At 34.2% G+C, this 18236-nt stretch overlaps 1 protein-coding gene across 5 annotated transcripts in view; it reads right to left on the reverse strand.

Annotated features, from left to right (window-relative positions):
• Positions 1-17996, reverse strand: part of LOC110469655 (prolyl endopeptidase FAP) — a 38925-nt gene extending 20929 nt beyond the window's left edge. For 2 of the 5 annotated variants that reach the window (XR_014956528.1, XM_085584326.1), the window contains exons 1-15: positions 17951-17996; positions 17593-17677; positions 15151-15321; positions 11550-11645; positions 9478-9572; positions 9296-9370; positions 9065-9117; positions 8047-8119; positions 7301-7421; positions 6623-6777; positions 5413-5516; positions 4942-5077; positions 2066-2110; positions 259-363; positions 103-173 (exon numbers count right to left, since the gene is read on the reverse strand). Coding sequence is in view for 4 of the 5 variants with exons in the window: in XM_085584326.1 (XP_085440452.1) it covers positions 103-173; positions 259-363; positions 2066-2110; positions 4942-5077; positions 5413-5516; positions 6623-6777; positions 7301-7421; positions 8047-8119; positions 9065-9117; positions 9296-9370; positions 9478-9572; positions 11550-11645; positions 15151-15259 (1238 nt within the window). In the remaining variant the exon portion in view is untranslated. Of the gene's footprint in view, positions 1-102; positions 174-258; positions 364-2065; positions 2111-4941; positions 5078-5412; positions 5517-6622; positions 6778-7300; positions 7422-8046; positions 8120-8524; positions 8675-9064; positions 9118-9295; positions 9371-9477; positions 9573-11549; positions 11668-15150; positions 15322-17592; positions 17678-17950 lie in introns of all 5 variants that reach the window. The other 3 variants (XM_085584329.1, XM_085584327.1, XM_085584328.1) reach the window with 3 other exon arrangements.
• Positions 17997-18236: the final 240 nt, after the last annotated feature.

Consider the following 18236-nt stretch of genomic DNA (forward strand, 5'->3'; position numbering starts at 1 on the left):
TTACACCTAATTATAATCTGATGAGCTAACAAATGGTGTTCAAATAATTAAGTGTGGCTTTTACTGACAACACTCACAACCTTTTTACTTCACGACACTTACATTGCATCATTTGTTACTCTGAAAATGTATATTGCCTCCCATTCTCCACTTGTAACTTGGATTGCATTCTCCTGTGTAGTAAGACATTTAAGTTACTAAATATTGTAGAATTATTTCAGGACAGTAGATCAATGTAGAACACTTGGCTTGACTTACCACAGAGCCATTGATGTAATGAATATGCTTATAACCATTTTTGTCACTAAAAATTTTGTAGTATGAACTGCTGTCTGATGTAAAATATGGTGCAGAAACAAAGAACTGAAACAATGGAAGAAAAACAGTAGATGAGACATAAGACTGTCCAAGCTGTTTAGCAGATTATACTACACATAGTAAAAGTAACAAGACTATTTAATCAGTTCAAATGGGACAAACTACTTTGCACAGGTTTGTACCTGTGATATTCAACCTCCCTGTGATCATGTTACAATTTCTTTCATTTTGAGTTTCTTAAACTGATAATATAGATACCTCAAGAACATCACAAATGAGCTCTCTACTTGTAAGTAGAATAATTTGTATATTCTGAATAACCTTTCTTTAGTTATTTAAAAACAGGCAGAAATTGTTTTTAACAAATAAGTGTCTGAATAAAGCTAATGTTGATGAATGGTGCCAGACTGAGTATTCCGTGGACCTCAGTTTGTCTGTTTCACTGAGCAAGCACAGCATCAAAGAAATGGATACCTGAAGTTTCCCATACTATTCCACTAATTTTAAAGAACAGATTATTCCAGATAAAATAATTCAACTTTTTCTTCCTTTCAAAGAATCATGTCTTTACTAAAATTGTCAGTCAAGGCTGAATTACTGCAACTCTAATTTTTTTTGTTTGTTTTCAAAGCATGAAGACATGAAGATATGAAGATATAGGAATAACCTTCAAGCCCTTCAAACATAGTCAAATATTCCTGAGTGAGTATACCCTTTGAATAGTATTAACTCAAGCTCAGCTAGGACTTGTGACTACAAGTTAAATTCTCCTGGAGACTGTATCTATGATTCCTAATACTTGAAAGCCTGTAAAGGTAAAAGCTGGGATTTATACATGTGTACAAATTCTTTAGCTCTAATAAAAATCTGTCATCAGAACCTCAAGTGAAGTGTCAAAAAAAGAGGACCCTGTAAAATAACTGATTCTTGTAAATATATGATCTTCTCATTAAAACATCTCTTAAGGAACTGTGCACTCAAAATTGAATCTCATTGTTAAGTCCACTACAGGATATTCAGGCAGTGTGAGGTTCACACACTTGATTCTGTTATCTGCTACTGCCTGAAAGTAAATATAAGCAACACTACATATTCATTGCTGGAATACAGTCTATATGACTAAGTACTGATCTCATGCTCTTACAATTTCCTTGTAGGCTTGTTTTTACAAGTTTCCGAAGGTAAATGGCTGTCTAGGGTTACTGGGCAGAGAAAACATCTTTTGCTAAGAGGTAACTCCACAGAAGTATCTCCTGCCATTCTAAGGAGCGTATCTTCCCTTGAAGGTTTCCCCTTAGCTCAAGATGTGCTGCACCTGGCACAAAAACTGTTCTGAATGGACAGATTTTATTCTTAAAATACTGAAATAGCCCATTTTATCCCTTGCTGTAGTGTCACCAGAGGAATTTTACATCTATTCTTAGGTTCCAGAATGCTTCTAAGGGTTACACTGCACTGTAAATCTACCTCTTTTCATTACTTTCCTCCCTTCATTAATTTCTCTCTCGACCAACTTTTCTGTCTAGTCAGTTGGTTTGGACCAAAATAGGTTTGTAAATTTAGAAAGCAGGTAGCCAGGTTCTGTGTCTAGCACAGCATTAAAAGCCTCAGTCCAGCAATGCAACAAGTCTAAGCAGTGGTGCTGTATATCTCAGAAGGGGGCTTCATGTTTCAAAACACTGATGGAAAGATGCAGAAAACTGTAGCTTTTAACTGAATTAAAAGAGAGTACAACAAGAAAACCTACTCCGCCTGCCCATCCTGTTTGACTCTCTTCTATGTGCTGTTGACTCTGAAAAACAAAAGCAAATGTACACTTTTAAAGAATATTGAGTTTATGGAGATTCAAAATCATCAAATAAATCAGTAGCTGACTGTAAAAGAGAATTTTAGAATATTTTTTATGAAGGTTAAGGGAGTTGGAGGTTGTCTAAATAAACAATATTGCTGTATTAAGGTCATTACATTAATTAAACTATTGTTTTTAACAGCTGTCAATAGAGCTAAATAAAATTTAAAGCAATTACACAACTTTTTCACTGAAAACAAGAATGAATAACTACCTAATCTCATTAATATTTTGGCAAAAATCCAAGCAAAATAATATCAGGAATATTAATACTAAAAATTTGGTTTAGATTTTCTTTGATTTCAGAGCTGAGATGTTAATTTAGAGCAGTGGGTGATGTGGCTACTAAGCATTCTGAGACTATGAATATAAATTTAGAACATCTTAACTCCTTTTTCCTAAAGCTGATTTGGAAACAGACTTATCTGAGCATCAATGATGCAGCTAAAGGTGCTTTTACATTTGTACTTATGTTTTACTTGTAAAGTTTCTAGTGATATATTTTAGAAATCTGCATTCAATAATGTATTTCCTTTTTGATCTTGCAATTTTTTCTTTATACTGTTCATTCAATACAGTATTTCTTCATAGTCTGAAATGAATTTAACAAATTTGCTTTTTAAGGAATATGATATGTATTTCTTACTCTCAACATAATCTCACTACTATTTAAAATCATGTGTTCTCCCTTCTAATTTAATCCCCACAAAGTGACTTGAAGAAAAGTTGCAGGTCCTTGTCCCTTAGAAGATGAGTACTTTGCAAGGGCTCCACTGAGCTACTAACTGAAATGATGAATTTTATTTATTTTTAAGATAATAAAAATGGAATGTATTGTTTTATATCTGCATCCTAACATTATTTTCCTTTCTTTAAATTAAAACTCAGATCTTGATGACATAGCACATTAAGGATATACTTAAATTCTCTCATTTGAGTACTCCCAATTTCAGAAAGACATGCCTACCTATTACTCATATGAATAGTTCCACTGCTCATATTGCTTTTTGTGGTCTAGTCACATGAGAAAGAGTTGAACATGTGAACATTTCTGATGTATCTACACTTTGGGAACAACTTGTAGATCGTATTTTGTTATTTTTTCAGATACATAAAACATAGCCTGTTTATTATACATTAGAGATTCAATGCAATCTGAATTCAACAAGAGAACTATTTTTGCCAAAGGAAATGTTCAGAGATATACTTTCTGATGGCAAATAGAGCTAATGCAGCAGTCCCATCTGTTCACACTCCTTCGATTGGCCATTTGTGCAAACTTTAATGTGATAAAAGCATTGTATCACTGTATAAATATAGAATTATAGAAACGTCAGTAGTGACTCCATAAATAAGGTTTCATGGAGAAATGCAATTAAACAAGGATCATGAACAAAGTCCTAAAAGATGTTAATTGGTCTGGTCTGGTCTGGTTCCAGCAAAGCAATTAAGCACATGCTTAATTTTAAACACATAAACAGATCTACTGAAGTAAATAAAACTGGTTATGTGCTAAAAGTTAAGCTTGTGTTAAAGTACTTCACTGGATTGTGGCAGAATCCTAGAAACCTTATATGTTTTTTTCTTTCCATTAAAATATGGAATTATTAAAATATAGCTTACTTGCAGGCAAGGTAGAGATTCAGTGTTAATGTACCTATAAACTGGAATAATTAGAAAATGTAGCAAATGATACATTAAACATGTTTTTTCCCCTACTAAATGACAATATTTCTCTGTGGATTATTACTTCAATGACAATGATTTTGAAATAACAGGACCTTAAATACCCTTTAAATTTGCAACAGTTTTCATGTAAAGAGGAATAAAAATTATTTTCAGCCTGAAAAGGCTGTGTCAGTTAACTCTGAAATTATAATTTATCAGTTATACAGAACGCTTTTATAAATATTTTTGCCTTTTATTTACAACTAGTTCAATGTTTCATCTAATGCTAGTTTTAAGAGGTGTTCTGTGCCATGAACTCTAAGAACAAGACAAGCCAAAAGCACCAATATTAAAAGACAACAAATGAGATCACTATACTAGAGTTACTGAAATTCAGGGGTGTCTTTCATTCAGGATCTATGTGAATTTATCTGTGTGTACACTCTTCAGGCTTTACAAAGCTCTGTTCTGTTCAGCAGAGCAGTCTTCTTTCCCAACTGACTAAATCAGAGAATGACATATTGAAACCAAATGTAGTTACTGTTGCAATTAGCCTGAAGTTTTCTTTTCAGATCTGATTGTGTTTCTGAAAACTTGCCTACTGTCTAGAACCGTATGATTTGATAAAACAGAAGAATTTCTTCTTCCAGAAAAGCTGCCTTACTATTAATGTGTATGTTCTTTCAAATAATCTAACATTAATCTAAAAGGACATGATTTAGTCCAACTTAATGGACTTTAGTCCATTTCAACATGGTATAATAAGGTTTTCTTTAAAAAAAAATAAAGATCGTATATGGTTTCATTTTTGAAGATGCTAACACAAGAAAGAAATAAACAACATTACTGAAAGCCTCTCAATAGCATTTTAGGTGGTTGTTGTTCTTGTTTTGGTTGTTATTTAAGTTTCACAAATAAAAAATGTACTGATTTTATTTCCTGGAGCAATTAATATTTTTCACCCCTCTTCCAGAAATTATAATACTGAAAAAGATATCACTACTAGTAAAAGATTATTGTGATAAAACACTGTAAAATATAATTATGGCAGGGATTAAAAAATGCTAATTTCAGCAATTTTAGATTTATATTTCCAACTTCATTACCTCTGGACAGTCCCAATTATTTGAATGCTCTTTGAAGTCACAAATAGCTAAAACTGAAAAATTCTGTATTCTCTTCAGCCACTGCACACAGATTCGAGTATCTGTTACCCAAGTAAGCCAAGTAAAATAGTGATCACTAAAATATAAAACAATAAAAAAAAGAAGGAGAAATGGCAGTTATTAAACAACAGGAGTAAGGAAGCATTGCTACAGATTGCATTCCCCACATTTCTCTCTGAGAAACAACAGCAAAGCATTCACTGTTTGAGGGTACTTTTTTATCCTCTAACAATGTATCACATGTACTGCCAAAAGAAAAATGCAATCTTTCTAGTTAGCTTCTGATCCTTCTAGGAGTTTAATATGTCAGCACACTGTTAGATAAAGTACAACTCAGAGGCTCAAAGGTTTAAAACAAATAGACAAAACCTTTTTTTAACCAAGAAAAGACATATTTGAGGGCACACTTACCTGGATGCTATGATTGCAGGAACTGGCACTTCCTTAGGACCAAATGCTTCAGAGTTAATAGTGTCTACAATAAACACTTTAACAGTAGGATTTTTAGCTCCAGCCTTCAAAGAAAATGTTTTAGGTTATTAAAACCATGCTCTGAATAATTTAGATTGAGGAACATCAAAACACTTTTTGCAGGAAAGTAGACAGGTTACAAAATATGAATTCAGTTGAGTATAATAGAGCAAATAGTCTTATAAGATCTAAAAGTGAAACTGCAGCAGTAGTACATACTTAGTTTTCTATAATTTATATTTATATATATAAAGAAGAAAACCTTTTAAACATTTGAGTTTAGTGCCTTTCTCTATAGAAAATGTGCTTGGTGGTAATGATCATTCTGTTTGCAGTGGGGGTCTTTGCAGCACACATTACACTGACTTCAGCATAAAACTCCAGCTTATTCACATGATTGCAAGTGCTGTTTGACATCCCAACTGGGAAACGGTTGCTTAAACTGATTTCATGGTTGCTTCTTCACTGCATATGTTATCAGTTTTTTAATTCTTCTCCATGTGTGGTCTAAAACATCCAGTTTTACTTTAGAACTGTGACACAGCTGACAGGTGAGCAAATTCTTTAAATACATTAACATGATCCCTTGCAATCATATGAACATGGTAAGAGTCAGGAGAGCTTTCTAATACATGCTGAAGAAATGCCAACCCAAAACCTTGTTGTCTTAGATCTGGCACTTGAAAGCAATTAAAATCCAAAGACCCTTGAGATCAAAAAGCACTATGAAGTGTGCAAATAAAGTGAAGCTTTTATTTAAAAAAATATATTAAAAAAAACCCACTTAGCCTCATAATTTATTCACTATAATGATAAAATAATAACTGCCTAGCTTACACACCAGAATAAATAGACTTAATTTAAAAATATTAAGCACTTTTAAACATGCTTTTAATCTAAATGAGTAATTCCACTTATTTCACTGATATTATATTTAAAATATATAAAATAGAAAATATATTTTAATATTATATTTAAAGTTTTGTATGTATCTACAGCTGTTCAGAGCTTAGACCAAGCTTGTTTTCTTTTACTTAAGTCACAACAGATGTAACCACGGTAATACTTAAGGAATTAAGCACAGTTAATTTTCTCATTGTCGTAACTCATTTCTCAACAGAAAGGAAGTCAAAAAAATGATAAAACATACCTTTGGGTATGGAATAATTATTTTTCTAGGATACTGGTCTTCACCAAAATATGAATATTCAATAACTGGTATGTCAGAATCATTAAATTGTACATATGCTAAATATCTTCCATTTGGAGACCACCACAGTGCATATTTTGTTGCTAGCATCTCCTCTGAGGAAAAAAAAAAAATGTTTATAACTGCAATCTACCTTCCAATGTATTTTAACACTCTACTCAGCAATCTAGACACAAAAGACAGTTACACTAAATAAATAAAATCAAACATTTCAAAAATGCACACAGATCCTACTTAATTCACTTGGAATTTTCCTGTGTGCAGGATTTTTTAAAGTTTGTTTTTTTGGATGCACTGAAGTGCCAAATTTTCACTGAAATTAAAACTTTAAATCTTAATTCCCAGCCTCTGCTTTTGCATCAAAAGGAAGACAACTTTGTATGGTTTTGATACATTTTCAGCAACAAAGGCTCAGGATTTCGGTTATGTGTTATGAATACAAAATTAATACATTGTACAGTAAATGCCATATGGAAAAGAAGTAATCCTTAGGGCTGAAAAAAAAAGAGGATCATCACAGACATTTTAAAATGGATTGTGAAACCTGGAACTAATCTAAACAAAGATTTATCATTTGATTTATCATATTTATCATGTTGTCCTTCCAGATTTACTTACCTTCATAGACCCAGTCAGGAATCCCATTAAATATTTCATTCTGTTTTCCATCACTAGTTATTTTAACTGGTGACTCTCTAGGACTTTGTTTCAAATAGATATTATTCTGAAATACATATACCTAAAGACAGGAAAGTTTTTTTTAAGAGTACAGTCAATATTCCTACTGCAGTCAATACTCCTACATTACACTAGCAAGACCTAATGAATATAAAATGGGAAATGGTACACTAATAGCCCTTGTAAATTCTGAAAGAGTTGGTACCTCAGCAAATAAATTATACATTGCAGGTCAAATTATATAATTTCAATTCTATAATTGAAATTCTATAATTGAAATTCTATCATTTCAATTCAGTAAAAAATTTAGAACAGATTTTAAATCCTGCATCTGTAAATCTCCATTTTAAATTAATGTGTTACTGAGCATCAAAAGGAAACCAATTGGTTTTCAGACCTTGAAACTACATTTAATTTTATATAAAATTATGTTGGTCAATTCTGGATAAAGACTGGTGAGCAAACTGAAACACATATTGTACCTGAGAACATGGATTATTCTTCTCTTGAGATACAGAAAGTAAAATCTGAACATGTTAAAACTTTTCTTTGTCATTATTTCTCATAACCAAGATTAATAAACACAGGCCTGTCAAAAATATGGCCTAAGAAAATAAAAACCAAAAGCAGATGTCTTTTAGCCATACAAAGCAAATTCATTTTGGCACTTAATTATCTTTACTAACCAATTTGTGTCCAACGGGTGACCAGGATATATACTGAATTTTATGTGGAAGCTGATTTTCTGTTACAAAAACACTAAAAAAAGGAAAGAAGTTGAGATGGCTTTTTGTACACAGTGCAAATGGATCATTATACTGTACATTAATAAAAAAGTCACAAAGTTATTTTCTAACTGCTTATTGTTTCTTGAGCAATGCACAATTAAGGCAGGCAGAAACATGCAGTTAAGAGTGTGCACCAGTGCTGGCAAAGGCTTAAACTTACTCCTTTGAAAACCTATTCAACAGCCTAAGGAGCCAGCCTTATCTGTTTCCAAATGCTGCACAAGCACCTCCAGTCATTTGCTGTAGCTGCAGTCTGTGTTACAGTCTCAGCAGGTTATTGGGAATGTGAGCTCAGCATGCACTGAGGCAGGCACGACAGCAGCACGCCCAGCATTTGCTGAGGATCCCAGCTCGCATGCAGGACCTCTCTACTCACAGCAGCTCGCAGCAACTTCTTCCTGGCACCCTGAGCCAAGTTTCCCAAGAATGGTGCAGCTCAGTGCAGCCCCTGTTGCTCAGAACTAAGCACATTTGGTCACATTGCTGCTTTCAGCATAAAAAGGTGACTGCAGAGGCAGATGGCTTCCTTTGGATTTGAGTGGAAAGAGGAGACCAAATGCCATGGGACAAGCTATTGACTTTTAAGGAATGCAGGGTGGGCTGTTACAAGAGTTTTAGGGAAGCTGAAGATTAGACTAATGATAAAAAAAAAAGAATTAGTGGAAGGGGATGGAGACAAAAGAGAATATTGAGCAGTGAAAATTTTAGGGAATGAAATAGGAATCAATCCAGATTAAAAGAATGTATGATTTTTCCTAGAGAATATTTTTTTCTCAAGCAAACAAGTAACCTGACAGATTTAGGCAAAAGCAAAGCAAGTTGGTAGTCACATTATTACAGTTTTGGAATGAATGCTCGCAAGCCCATCACTACGGTGTATGCACCACAGCCCCCTGTAAGAAATATCAGGTCTTACCCATTTATGAGATCATAAATGTGATATGATGCTGTGTAAGAGTATCTCCACAGCTGCATAAATGAAGCAAGAGAATATTATTAGCCTTGAAAAAGATAATCTAATTAGAAATAGCCCCTTCACAGCCTATTCCCTTCTCAAGAAAATACCAAGAAACATTTATCTATGGTAAATGCAATCAACAAAATACTACATAAAATTAAATATTATATTAAGAGGTATATTAATTACCTTTGAATAATTGCTTTCCAGAGCTATGAAATATTTGTCTGATGACATCACATAATTTGAAGCATTAACTTGTTTCTGAAAAATTAAGAAGTAGATTAGATTCTAGTCTCACTGACTTTTAAACTGTAACTTGAAATACAACTGCACTTTTCTGCCTTTTTATTAATGGAAAAGGTACATACCATTGTGCTGTTTGTCATGATGGTGGTTGCATAATCAATTTCAACATTGTAAAGAATAATATCATCCTCTGCAGACTGATGAAGATACTCATTATCTTTATAAACAAGATAAAATGTTTGTTACCTTCACAGAAAATACTACATATATGATCAACAAATTCACACCTCTTTCAAAGAATAGGTTTTAAGCAAATATGTTTCAGCATAAAAAAAATGTTCAACATAAAAAAATGGTTTTCTTCTAACAATGTTGAGATAGAGAGTTATCAAGAAACTTTCTTCAGGGTTCTCGAATATGTTCTCGAGATTATACACTGTACAGAGGATCAACTATTTAACTTTACAAGTAAATGCCAGATTTTATTCTCATGTCTGATCAAGAATGCCAGTGACAGACACATTAGAAAGTCAGTATCAAAATGTAAATGTTTTAAAGAAAATACCTCTGCTTATCCTTTTACCAGAACATTCTCATTTGTATATTCTGCAGATAAAAGCAGCACCATACAACTGATACTGCATTACTCTGCCCTTACTCACAAGAATCCTACAAAATAAGGGTGAGTGGACTTCAATGAAAATAGAATTTAACCTTGCCTTTGCTCAGGATCTGAGCTATAGTTTGGTAGAGAATAAAGATGAGAATTTTAGTTTCGGATTATTATTTTCACTGCTATAAACAGAGAGAATGAATTACATATTTGGTGTCGCTAGAAAACAAGACTAAAAGTTAAACAGGAGCCTTAAATATTGTGAGGATGTTCATTTTTAGGAAATTAGATCACCCTTGGATCTTCTGAGCACTCTTGTGTGATTTGTATAACAGTATTTGTTTAAAATCACCCTTAGGATGAGATATACAATTTTAACTCCTTGTTTCAAAAGAGAAGTAGACATATGGAATGCTGTAGGCATGACTATCTATGGAATCTAAGGCATGACTTTTGTGTGAGTTTTGTGACTGTTAAAAGGAAAGATAAGTCTAAGTGAGAAAGCTATAAAGAGAGAAGAAGAATATTAGGTTTAGGTGATATGCTGCCTACATTCTTCAGACATTCAGACAGAATTCTAACAAATAGTGACCTAATTTTTAAATCATACAAGTGATATCTAATATATTAGGTTTAGGTGATATGCTGCCTACATTCTTCAGACATTCAGACAGAATTCTAACAAACAGTGACCTAATTTTGAAATCATACAAGTGATATCTAATACGTCAAAATGCCAGTTGTAAAATTGAACCACTGTAAGTAATGCCTCAATCATAAGGCTTTACTTACTTTCTAAAATTGTGGGCTAAAACTAGCTTGGTGAGACTTTTATGTGAAGGGGCACTATGCTTCTTGCTACTGGCAGAGAACAGTGCTTGAGGCAGCACAGAGATGGGAGCAGTATGTGTGCTAGAACGTAATCAGGCTAGCTCCAGTCTCCCTGGTCTGTGCAATTCAATGATAACAAGAGCAGCACTTCAGCCACACAAAGACACATTTGTATCAGCAGCAATTAACTTCATGTCTCCACCTTAAGGAACTTAGAAAGTCAGCTTTATTTTCTATGCAATATCCTGAACTCAGGAATTTCAGCAGTGTCAGCACTTCCTTAAATGAAATCAGAACAGCTGGCCTCATTGTAGAGCCAGGTACTACTGAAAACAAAGAACAAAGGGCCTGTAAGACAGACTACCTCAATCATTACAAGTGGTAAGTGAAAAAGTGCTGTGAAAAGCATGAAAAGGAGATTGCTTAAGGAATGACTGACACACTGACAAATTTCTTTCACTTGCTGCAATGAACATGACAGTAAAAGAAATAAAACACTGAAGGCCTCTGTAAAATTATAGTTTATACTTGACTCAGACATGTTGAAACATCAAATACCTGGATTTTCTAGAATGACTGACAGAACAGTAAATTTCAACCATACGTTTTGACTAACACATTGTTTAATTTCCTAGTTAGCATTCATTCAAAGTAAAGTTGGAAGGAAAATACATTTCTCAGTCTGTGTAAACCAGTCTGGAAATACATATTAGAAAGGCTTATCTATGTCTGAGAAAAAGTTTTACTTACCTGACACCCAATATGGAAAAAATGTTTTATATTGAAAGTTTCCATTCAAGTAATCCTCCAAGGTAAGAGCTCTAGAGCCATCATCTGTGTTGACAACTAAGCATAAGACAAAAATCTTCTGTTAATGACAAAAGGGAAAAATATTATTAGTCTAGTGTTTTGGTTTTTCTGTATTCAGTGCCATGCAACAGTGAGGATACCATAGTCCTGGAGATATGCAAAGTGTAGGCGCAGCAGAAAGGAAAGTTCCCTGTTACTGTTCTAGTAAGTTCCTTTAGCCTTTGAAAGACTCATCTTTGGGAATGCAAAAACTAACTAGACAAACTCATTTATTTCAACCATTTACTCATGCAGACACATTTACCTGAAGACCCTGTGAGTCCACATAAGCCTTTTCCACACAGAAAACAAATTAAAGGTTGCTTGATGGTTTAAAGTTATTTTAAGCATGGGTTTCACGAACTTGTAGAGGCAACTATTTTAATCAGGACCTTCACACGTTCAACAAATGGTCAAACAGGATGCAAACCCTAACTTCCAAATTTTGTACATGCCTCATTAACCATTGATAGACAATAGCTTGCAAAATCATCACCATCTACATATATAAATCAGTAGTCACATGAAAAACATTGATGAAGGAAAGCAGGCAAAAATAATGCTGAAAAGTAATGAATGAGTGAACCCAAACTTGAACTTTTTATTTAATGCTGCAAAAGAAAATTTACAGTGATTCTTGAAAGAAGACAGGTACTCAAATATTTGATTTCTAAGCAGGTCAAATAACCGTATAAAATAATGCAAGAAGTGGAGGCTGGTTTTCTGGATCTTGTCTGGTTATACTTTTTCCCAAAGCTAATCAGCTTAAGCTAGGGCAGATTTCAAAAAAAAAAAAAAACTTCAAGGTCAATCAACTGGATAAGAAGAGTGCTGGATAAGAAGAGTGAGAAGATGCTGTGCAGTTCCTGTGTAGAATCTATGCAATTCACAAGAGTGAGAGTAAGCAAAATATTTAATCCTCAAAAGACACATGAATTGTTCTATAAAGGCCAATTTTTAAAGTTCAACAGCATAATAATGGCAGCTTTCAGGTCTAGGCATTCTGGATGCTATGCTTCCTCAAAAATCAAAGGGACTTCTGCCAGGGTTTTCAGAGGTAGTAGAGATGTCACACTGCAGCTTAGGAGATCTTTGCCACCTCCCCTGTTTGTTCCTTCAGAGCTTTCAGATGACAGTCAGATAATCAAGATGACTCGTTGCTCTCAGGTTTCATATCATGCTCCATCACTTGCTCATTAGTTGCCCTCTCTGTTAAGATCACACTGACTTCCTGGGAAATGTTTCTTCATATTGCCTTCTATGGTACTTTGTAATGATAACACATATTTTCTTCTGCTAAGTGACTATTATTTACTGTAGAATACACATGTCAGGTTGACTGCTGACACAAGCCAAGTTTGCACTAATGCAGAAGAAAACTGTCACAAGGAATAAAACTGAATGCCAATCCAGAGGCAAAAAACTGTCCCTATAAACTCTGAGCTAGCAGTGTATCCAGAAAATATCCCAAGAAGTTCAATAATAAGTTAATTCTTCTTGCTAATACTATGACTGCATATTACTGATCTTTGATACACTAATGATAAACATAGAAGATGGCAGACTTAAAAGAAAATGCTCAGAAGATAATTCCAAAGAATCCAGTTCCAGTTATGTTGAATGATGATTACTTATCATTATCTCTCAGTTAAAATTCTCTAAGTGAAGAAGCTTATTAGCAAAAGAAATCAAGGTCTATTTCCAAGGTTTTTTGTATAGAAAGCTTAACATTTGCAGTCCTTTCTGGTACCTTAATCTGGTACCTGGTTCCTTCTCTCATCTTAAGAGACAAGCAATATCACAAACTTCTCATCACTGATCTAATTTTCAGAGCTCTAATTTAAACCTTCCCTGTGTTATCTATTTCACCCTTACATACTTAATATTCCATGAAGATTTATTATGACTGCTGATTTTCAAAGTGTGCCCACTAAGTTCTGAACCTCTACCATTGTACTGCAAAAAATTTGAAAACAACTATTTCTCACTTGAGTACTTAAAATTTGGAATGATTGTTTTTAGGCAACAGAAGATAGCAGCAGCATCTTCAATAGTTTCCCAAAATTGTTGCTGATTGTTTCTTCTGTAACTAGAGACTTGTTCAATAACAGTATCTGAAATCTCTGCTCACAAACCAGACACTAACACAAAAAGTACTCTATGTATCTGAAGTACTCTATAGGCATTAATTTGGATGGCTGTTGGTAGGTTTGGCAAATTCTTTTATTGTGGTTTGTTTCTCTATGAAATAGGAAGGATGAAAACAAATGCCCAGGGATGAAAAGGAAGCAAACAGCACAGCCAACCACAAAAATGAAAGCTTACCAAATTTCAGCTTTGTTCACTTTCTTTCACCTCCCCACTGCCTCAGTTTTAATCCTTTGTGGTCCATTTCCTCTCATTTGCAGGGTGCAGTTCTGCATTTCTCTGTTCACTGAATTGGTTATTTTGCTTCAAAGTGTAACTTGTTTTATATATTCAATGATCATAATTACTCACTCACACATTTGAGTGTATTGCACTTACATGTATAATTGTAGTGATAAAAATCTGTAAACATTTAAAAATTATCACTGGTTTTATGCAGATAGCTTCTCCTTTACCTTTCAGTTCACTGTCCTAAGAGAACTTAATAAAGCAAAACTTGCAGTTAATTAAACTTGCAGTTATATTAAACTCAGATTAACTTTATGTACATCACTCTGTCACTGTGAAATTCTGTTTGTATTACCAGGATTATTCAGTTTCAAAGACTGGATATGGGTAATTCAACACAACCGTTTGTATTCAAAGGTCTCCTGGTTTATGGCTTATTCCACATGTTCTAATGTGCATCCTTATAAATTGTGTCTAGTTTTGCCAAATTATAGTAAGCATTCATAACAATCAGAAAGTATTGTTTCTGCATATAGTTATTTTTATATGTATATATATATGCATTTTATTTGTATTTAATATATATGCATTTTTATAAGTATTTTATTTAACATCCACTTCTAAACATCTGGTAGAGGACGTGACAAAAGAAAACTGATTAGTATGGTATTACTGTCTTCTGCTTCTGGACTAGAATTTCCATTCTTATCTCTGTGGTCTGATGCTGAATAGCTGAAGCACTGGCTCCTCCAACATGAGGAAACACAAAACTCAATTTAGCACCAGAAATTAATTCCAGCACTCCTGACCCTGCTCCAAGACTTTGATCACACTCAGCATCAACTCACGTCAACTGAACCTGCTTCTCCACTTTTGGATTTGGCTGAGGAGAGGCAGAGAACACTACCTCTTCATAAGAAACTGGCTGCTCACCACTTTGTGGTTAAGCAGTAAGCTCTATCACCTCACCTGTGAAATCAGAGAAACAGGGATTGGGCCTCAGGCCTAGGTGAAGAGTACAAAGGGAACAGAAATTTTGACAAGCATGACTTTGGATATTCATTAAAAATAGCAGTAGAGATAAATTTGAAGCCTAAGCAATAGAAACAGTTAATTGTAACTCTACCTGTGGTTCCGCTAATGCTTCTCAAATGCAGACAGGTATTTTCTTGTTTATGCTGCAGAAGAGGACTAGGTACACCAGTGTACAAGTGAAAAGCTCTTTTCTGAACCATTTAGAGTTGCAGTATCATAGTTGGGTTATCACTGTCAGGTAAATCCCACCACACCTTCCTAACTGAAAGATGTGTCAAAAAATGGTCAGTGATTTCTTAGGCATGGATGCCATTTTCTACACTGATATTGCCCACCATCCTCTTCTGAGCCCTACAGAAATTGTCTAATACTTGCAGTTGCAAGTATATATCCCTCTTAATATCCTCTCAAAATTATTTTACTGTTGGCTTTTGAGAATTTTTGACATTTTTATACTCTTGCATGTGTAAATCAAAACCACCTACCACATTTTGAGAAGTCTGAAGAACATTAAATGACTAGAAACTTAGCAGACAAAACCAGAACTAAATGCTCCTTCCATTTTTCTCTGCAGATTTCTTAAGTAGAAATTGATTTGTTCTGTGTCTATACATTTCTCATATGCAATTAATTGTCTTTCTAGATTGCCACATCCTTTCAGTTGAGCAGTGGTAAAGCTGGAATGTACAAACAACATTCCAGTTGTGTAGCCATTTCCTGTCTGTCTCCAGCTCGCAAAATTTGTAACTCCAAAATTAATTTATATTTCTTCTATTTACAACTGATCAGTAGACTACTTAGAATTAAAAAAGGTTAAGGCATTTGAACAGGTAACTGCAGCACTTGCAGTTCCACCTGAGAATAAGAAGCAATAATCGGACACATCCAACATAATTGTATATTGGATATAACTGTGTGTTCTTCAATTGTTTAAAATGCTCCTCCAAAAGCATCCTGTGAAGTAAGATAATTTCTTTATCATCCTACTGGATTTAAATATGATGTTTGGTATGACTGGTTATCGAGTCACTATTCCAAGAGACATGACAAGAGTTCTCCATAATTGCTGAGGTACTGAAGAGGCCAATGAGCTGTATTTGACAACAAAAAAAACACACATTCACTTTTTCCTACAGTACCTTCCATCATCTTTATCAACTTCTTCAGGCTGCCAAACTGATCCTTGGTCTCCAACCTCTTTGTTCCCTCACTACTATTTTTTAAATTTAAATCTCATAAAAATATTCTGCCTTCCCTGTCATAAAATGCAGAACTGATGGGAGTAAGTCTGACTTGATACCATGCATTTACCCTGTAGTGAAAGCTCAGATTTGACCATGCTTAGCCAGACAAAAAATCTGGCACCCCACTATTGACAGTAAAGTCAAACCTGTCACTCTGAGGCGCTATCTCTTCCAGCACTGCATAATATATATGCATATCTATATCTATCTATAGATATATATATATAACTGATATATATCTATCCTCATATTAAAATGCTGCATAACAGAATCATCCCTAACTGCTTCAGAAACCTTCAGCCCTTCTCTCAACAACCCAGGATAAACATTAGTCACAGAAATATCAGATATAAAAGAGATTTCACCTTTCACAAAATCTGCATATTAACTGTAGGACTTAACTTTCACAAGACTTAAGCAGATGGTTGATTTTATAACATTTAGTTGTAAATACAAAACTGTTTCTCCATCTCAGTCCCCTCATCCACACACACAAAAAAGAAAAATAACAGAAAAAATGTCCTTTGAATAGATAGTCTTACTGGAATATATGCCTTTTATTAATACTTTAATTATTTCAGAGGCATTCAAGTAATCTGCTATAGTGGTAAGGTCATGCAAATACTTCTATTGCTGTTCCTAACTTGTCACAAAAAACAGCAACCATCAAGTTGGTGCCACTCATGTTCCAATTTCAAAACCCATTTCAAGCTTCACCAGAGCACTCAGCAGTCCACAGCTGGCATTATAATACTAGAGGAAACTATCCCTCCCTATTTTATACAATGCTGACTTTAATTTTCAAATGCAAGCTTGAATATATTCACAAATAATTCATCATACCCTATCTACCAAAAAAAAAAAAAGTTTAACTTGTAATTGGATATAGAACTTCTGTAATTATTACACAAGCATTTAAAACCAAATGCAAGTTTGTTAAGCTGAAGAAATTTATTAACTGGGAAACTCTCCTAAGCCCTAACAGAAAAATAACATGAGACAGTCTGAGAGTTATTTTTGCAGCTGTGACTAAGAACATTATATATCATGCACAGTGAAGTTAATTCAGGTGTTTTTCACTTCAAGGAGTTCCTTGTTTCAACATCTGCTGGCATTTCAATTCTACCTTCAGGATATTTCAGCTGTCAGTACATTTCTGCAAAGGATAAAGCCGTAACAATTCTGACAGGACAATCCTAAACATGAGTTGATAAACTTTTGTGAACTTTAGAAGCCACAATAGCCAAAGATACTGCATTTTACACTACATTAGATTAGAAATACCTTACCTTTTGATGGAAGCAGTATAATACACATAAGTAATAAAGAAAGTAAAAGGCATATAACCACACCAAAAACGATTTTTAGCCGGGTCTGCAGAACAGAAACAAACAATAATTACATTTTTAATATTGCCTGAAGTTTGCTTCCATGGCTAGTAAATAATGAAATCCCCCTTCTCTCTAACTGCTGTAATTGGTCCTAGCAACAAGCAAAAAAAGTCCCTGAAGTACATAAGAAAAGACTTCCCTTTCCTTTTTCTTTAAAGCAAACATTTTCACATTAGAGTCGGCCTTGTCTAGCAGCTGACAATTTAAAACAAATTATGTAAATGCTACCAAAAGTTGATTTCAGGAGCATACAGACCTTCATTTTCTTGTTGTATTCTAAAAGAATGCAAATTCTCTCTTCTGGGTGTTGGTCAGTAGATCTAGGAGAGGAGTTTGAAAAGGCAGTGTCTGTTTTCACAGTTGGAGGCCAAACCTCTGGCAGACTTCTTTTTTTTTCCTACATACTTTTGGAAACTCTGCCAAATTTCAAAGGCTTTCCATAAAATTGAAAACACACTTTTGGGGAAGTTCTTGGACCAGAAACGGACAGTGGGAGGCTATCGGGGTGGTGATTATGTACTTCCCATCAATGTGAGCTGTAA

The sequence above is a fragment of the Lonchura striata genome, chromosome 7 (assembly GCF_050655825.1).
Source record: "Lonchura striata isolate lonStrDom1 chromosome 7, ASM5065582v1, whole genome shotgun sequence".
NCBI lineage: Eukaryota > Metazoa > Chordata > Aves > Passeriformes > Estrildidae > Lonchura > Lonchura striata.